We start from the raw sequence: 5,636 nt of genomic DNA on the forward strand, positions 1-5,636 counted from the left end.
AATCTGAGGGTGCAAAAAAATCCAAATATTGAGAAAATCGCCTTTAAAGTTGTCCAAATGAAGTTCTTAGCAATGCATATTACTAATCAAAAATGAAGTTTTGATATATTTACGGTAAGAAATGTACAAAATATCTTCATGGAACATGATCTTTACATAATATCCTAATGATTTTTGCCATAAAAGAAAAATCTATCATTTTGACCCATACAATGTATTTTCAGCTATTGCTACAAATATACCCCAGCGACTTAAGACTGCTTTTGTGCTCCAGGGTCACATATATATATAATAAATTTGACTTTAATCATTAGAATATTACAAGTAAATAAATATGAATAAATAACTATTTGTACTTCTGGTTAGATCTGCTTAAAATACAGATTCTGCTTCTTTATTTGAATCGAATCTATTATTAATATTAAATATTATATATTTAATATAATGTATTATACATCAAATTTAATAATATATTATATATTATATCTTAAAAACGAAACAAACGAAATTGTATTAATGTATGATTTATTGTATTAATACAATCTCTCATTAAAAAATAATATAAAACAGAAAAGTTCTGAATTGTTTGTTACATCATCTTAATAATTACAATACATTTGATCAGGTACATCTGTGAAACTGCTGTCATATATCAAACAAAACAGGATTGCTTTTAGTATTTAACTGCTTTACATAGTTGAACCTTTCTAGTCAAACAAAACATTATCATGGACACTAATGTTTATCATTTAAACCCAGTTGTTCTATTACTGTTCAAACATGACTTGTATAAACGGTACAAAAGCACTAGCAAGGTATGTACAAACAAATGTTGTGAATAAAGATCTATTTCATTTCGACATCAGACGTCGGCACTGGCTTTCGTTCCGCTTTCTTGCTTTTCCTATGAATGAAAAGAAACCGTTTAGATACTTTCTCAAAAAGATTAAGATTAAACAGGGTAAAATGACTGTAAATGGGCATTTTGCTGTCAGCACTTCTTCACATCACGTGATACTTACTTTTGGAGCACAAACACCACGATTGCAGAAATGACAGCACCAGCGAACACAATCCCACCCAAAACACCCACAATCAGCCCTGAGAGAGGAAATATACATGATCAAAACACTCTGAAAATGCTGGGTTAAATACAACCCAGTGCTGGGTGAAATATGGATAAACCCAGCAATTGGGTTGCTTTGACCCAGCGGTTGGGTTAAATGTTTAACCCAACCTTCTGTGCAGTAACCCAACCACTGGGTCAAAACAACCCAATTGCTGGGTTTATCCATATTTCACCCAGCACTGGGTTGTATTTAACCCAGCATTTTTTAGAGTGCATGTTAATGGACTCTTGAAAAAAGGCTTTTTTAATGCACTGATGCAATGAATGATGAAACGTGCCATTATTAAAGCATCAGCAGAACTTTTATGCCAAACCACAATAGTGGCAACAATTAAAATATAAAAAATATTTAAAATGTACCTGCATCAACAGGCTTCTCATCAGGGTTTGGCAGGTCCTCAGCTCCCAGCAGCCGTCCGGATCGTGCTGTGAAAAACCATTATACAGTCAGTGAGTTCAGGACAGTCAGAAGAACACACCGACTGACCTCTAGTGGACAACAGATGAACACACACTCCATCACTGAAGCTTGCTCAACATGTCAGGAAATGATGAAAAACCCAAAAGAAATCATCTGATGTTTTCACCATTTAAAACAGCTGTTTTCTATGTGAATCTATGTTCAAATGTTCAAATCAGTGTCACATGATCTTCAGAATTCATTCTAATATGCTGATTTGCTGCTCAAGAAACATTTCTGATTATTATCAGTGTTGAAAACAATTGATGTTTGTGTGGACTGATACATTTGTGACTCTGGAGCACAAAAGCAGTCGCTGGGGTATATTTGTAGCAATAGCCAACAATACATTGTATGGGTCAAAATGATAGATTTTTCTTTTATGGCAAAAATCATTAGGATATTAAGTAAAGATCATGTTCCATGAAGATATTTAGTAAATTTCTTACCGTAAATATACCAAAACTTAATTTTTGATTAGTAATATGCATTGCTAAGAACTTCATCTGAACAACTTTAAAGATGATTTTCTCAATATTTGGATTTTTTTGCACCCTCAGATTCCAGATTTTCAAATAGTTGTATCTCGACCAAATATTGTCCTATCCTAACAAACCATACATCAATGGAAATATTATTTATTCAGCTTTCAGATCATGTATAAATCTCAATTTCGAAAAATTGACCCTTATGACTGGATTTGTGGTCCAGGGTCACATTTTATTTTTCAGGATTCTTTGATGAGTAGAAAGTTCAAAAGAACAGCATTTATTTGAAATAGAATCTTTTGTAACATTATAAATGTGTCTACTATCACTTTTGATCAATTTAATGTTTAAAAAAAAAAAAAAATATATATATATAAATAATTTGAACCGTATAATATCCTAAAGTTCCTTATAGATAGCCTACTCTAAGTCATTATTTTCACAATTAGTTGACTCAAAAGTCCCAATTTACTGCCTTTTTTTATAGCAGTAATGTTTAGGACATCCTCTTCTTCTCTGTGTTTATTTAACATTTAAAATGAGGCTTTATCTCACTTCTAAAAAATGCTGGGTTGTTTCAACCCAACTTTGGGTCAAACATGTACTAACCCAACTGTTGAGTTAAATTTTTAAATTTTTAACCCAAAAAATTGGGTTAGTCCATATTTGACCCAAAGAAGGGTTGAAACAACCCAGCATTTTGAAGTAACTGGCATCAGTCGAAGTGGAAGAACTGGTCAAAGACGTGGGAACTTACAGAACAAGATCAGTTATTAACTCATAACTTATAACCTCCAATTGTTTGCCATCTTCAAAAAAAAACAAAACAACCTATTTATATACCTGAAGTTTAAACAGTTGTAAAGACACTAACTAAAAAACGAATAAACTTCCAGTGAAACTGAGGGTTTGATTATTAACTCATCTGCACTCTCAGAAAAAAAGGTACAGAAACTGTCACTGGAGCGTTACATTTAGGTACTAATATAGCTTTTGTACCTTAGGATACCGCAACAGTGACAGCATTGTACCTTTTTTCCTGAGAGTGTGTGACTTGTCTAAACAGGTATGGCAAGCCGTTTTAACATTTCATCTATACTTCTTTCCATAAAACAGGACAGGTGCTGATGGCGAAATGAGAGCTGAACTGACCAGCACACATATTGTGACAATCCTCTCGAGAATCAAAACGGTTGGCGTTTCCATTGCAGCCTCTGTACAAGAACATAAGGCACATCTTCTCTTCAGTGTCGTAATAATACATCGGAATGGCAGCGAAGCAGGCGCCTTCGTCCTTTGGCAGAGAGCAGACCTTATCTGACGGACACGAGGGAAAGAGCATGAAAAATTAAACCTCACTTCACTCGTGTCAAATCATCAAATACTTGTTGATTGTTTTACCGTCATCCGGGTAGATCTCGTGAGCTTTGGGCGAGCATGCTTTCACACAGGCTCTATCGCTGCTGAAGCGGTTGCTGCTGCCACCTTCTCCTTTATAGAAGAACGGGACGCAGCCCTGCGACCGCGGATCATAGAAATACTTCAACAGCTTTTCCTTCCCTTTGCCTTCATCCCTGGGCTCTGTGCACCGGGGGCCTGACAAAAGACAGAAACAACTCATTATTATCTCCAGCGTTTGGACACATCGGAATGTTTTTAGTTTTTAGAAGCCTCTACTTAAATGCATTATTATATTAATAATCATTTAAATATGTAAATATTTGCCCTGTGTTCGACTGTAAAGTTGTTTTTAGTTTTTTTTAAACAAATTATTATTATTTTAATAATAATTAAAATATTTTTTCTGTTTTTGACAAAGTTGATTTTATTTTTTTAAACACATTTGTATTATTTTAATAATAATTTAAATGTTAAAATATTTGCTCTGTATTTGACAATAAAGTAGTTTATTTAATTATGCTAATAATTTAAACATTAAAATATTTGTTCTGTATTTGACAATAAATTTGATTTTCTTTTTTAAAAGACATTTTTATTATTTTAATAATTATTGAAATATTGAAATATTTGTTCTTTATTTAACAAAGCTGATTTTAGTTTTTAAAACATAATATTTTAATTATAATTTAAATGTTTAAATATTCTGTATTTGACAAAGTAGATTTTTAAAAAACTATTATTTTAATAATTTAAACATTAAAATATTTGTTCTGTATTTGACAATAAAGTTGATTTTATTTTTTTTAAATATGATATAATAATAAATATTAATATAATAGTAATAATGTAAATACTTAAATATTTTTTCTGTATTTGACAATGTTTTTTAACAAATGATTGATTTAACAATAATTTAAATATTGAAATATTTGTTCTGTATTTGACAATAAAGCTGACTTTATTTTTTTAAATATTATATTATAATAATAAATAAATATTAATATAATAGTAATAACGTAAATACTTAAATATTTTTTCTGTATTTGACAATGTTTTTAAACAAATTATTAATTTAACTATAATTTAAATATTGAAATATTTGTTTTGTATTTTACAATAAAGTTGATTTTATTTTGTAAAAAAGTATAATTGTAATATTAAAATATTAAAATATTTGTTCTGTGCTTGACAATAAAGTTGATTTTATTTTTTTTTGAAAACAAAACTATTATTTTAATAATTAAAGTATTTAAATACTGAAAACAATAATAAAAAAAATAAAAAGTAATATTAAAAGGATGCAAACAGCTCAATCAGATCCATTTTCAGCACGTTAGGCATAAGATTTAAAATAAATGTGTGCATATTGTAAATGAATTTAATGAACTTGGTTTCACTTCCCTGCTGGCCTTTCGGGGAATTCACATATCATCCTCGAATTGTGAAACGTGTGGCTTTGACAAGTGTTTATAGGTTGTCACAGAACAGTAAGGCTATTCAAATAAAATGATTTGAAAACTGATCAAATGCATTACTTTACAGTAAACTGTAGTTCTTTAACTGTTTCTCTATGCCATAATTAAGAAAGAATGTGTGTCCAAACTTCTGAATTGCAGTGCATTAATTGCAAAAGGCAACAGGGATGTCTATTAGAATTATTATCAATATTATCAACCCTTTTAATATAGAATAGACACTTCCTGTAAAGAAAGCATGTATAATAACTCACCCACGGATGAAGCAGAAGCGCCTCTGAACCCCAGAAGCAGCAGAGCGCAGAGTGTCCAGCTCCTCATGGTGGGAGTTTCAGACTGGACTGGGTTTTTGTCGAGTCCTTTAGACCCTCTTATCAGCTCCGTTTTTATGATCAGGGTGTGTTTCTCTCACACTGAGGCCAGTTTCTGTCATAAAATCTTAACTAATACTCTCCCAGAAACCTGTCCACGAGAGCACATTAAACTGAGACATGATTCGTGTGGGTCCGAGGGATGTGGCAGTAGGTGACATTTGTGATTCAATAAACATATTTAATTTGAAAACACCTGATATTTTATTGAAGCAAGTTCTCATTTGCCCTTTGTTTCTCCTGCAGAACCAATGAACTCAAGAGACGCACAGAAAGAAAGAGATAAAGTGCAATGGACAGCTCAATGCAGGA

At 31.6% G+C, this 5,636-nt stretch overlaps 1 protein-coding gene across 1 annotated transcript; it reads right to left on the minus strand.

Annotated features, from left to right (window-relative positions):
* Positions 1 to 638: 638 nt before the first annotated feature.
* Positions 639 to 5,276, minus strand: LOC107687375 (BPTI/Kunitz domain-containing protein-like). The gene is made up of 6 exons (XM_016484671.1): positions 5,208 to 5,276; positions 3,479 to 3,673; positions 3,230 to 3,394; positions 1,490 to 1,555; positions 1,023 to 1,101; positions 639 to 904 (listed from the first exon to the last, which is right to left on the minus strand). The coding sequence occupies exons 1-6, from the start codon at positions 5,272 to 5,274 to the stop codon at positions 847 to 849; spliced, it is 630 nt and encodes a 209-aa protein (XP_016340157.1). The 5' UTR covers positions 5,275 to 5,276; the 3' UTR covers positions 639 to 846.
* Positions 5,277 to 5,636: the final 360 nt, after the last annotated feature.

The sequence above is a fragment of the Sinocyclocheilus anshuiensis genome, unplaced genomic scaffold (genome assembly GCF_001515605.1).
Source record: "Sinocyclocheilus anshuiensis isolate Anshui unplaced genomic scaffold, SAMN03320099.WGS_v1.1 scaffold3005, whole genome shotgun sequence".
Taxonomy (NCBI): Eukaryota; Metazoa; Chordata; class Actinopteri; order Cypriniformes; family Cyprinidae; genus Sinocyclocheilus; species Sinocyclocheilus anshuiensis.

Coding starts and splice junctions, on each gene's coding strand:
- LOC107687375 (XM_016484671.1), bottom strand. CDS start 5,274: ATGAGGAGCTGGACACTCTGCGCTCTGCTGCTTCTGGGGTTCAGAGGC. Junction 1,556..3,229: donor TTGTCACAATATGTGTGCTG/GTCAGTTCAGCT, acceptor GGTTTTTCACAG/CACGATCCGGACGGCTGCTG. Junction 1,102..1,489: donor TGAGAAGCCTGTTGATGCAG/GTACATTTTAAA, acceptor TTCCTCTCTCAG/GGCTGATTGTGGGTGTTTTG.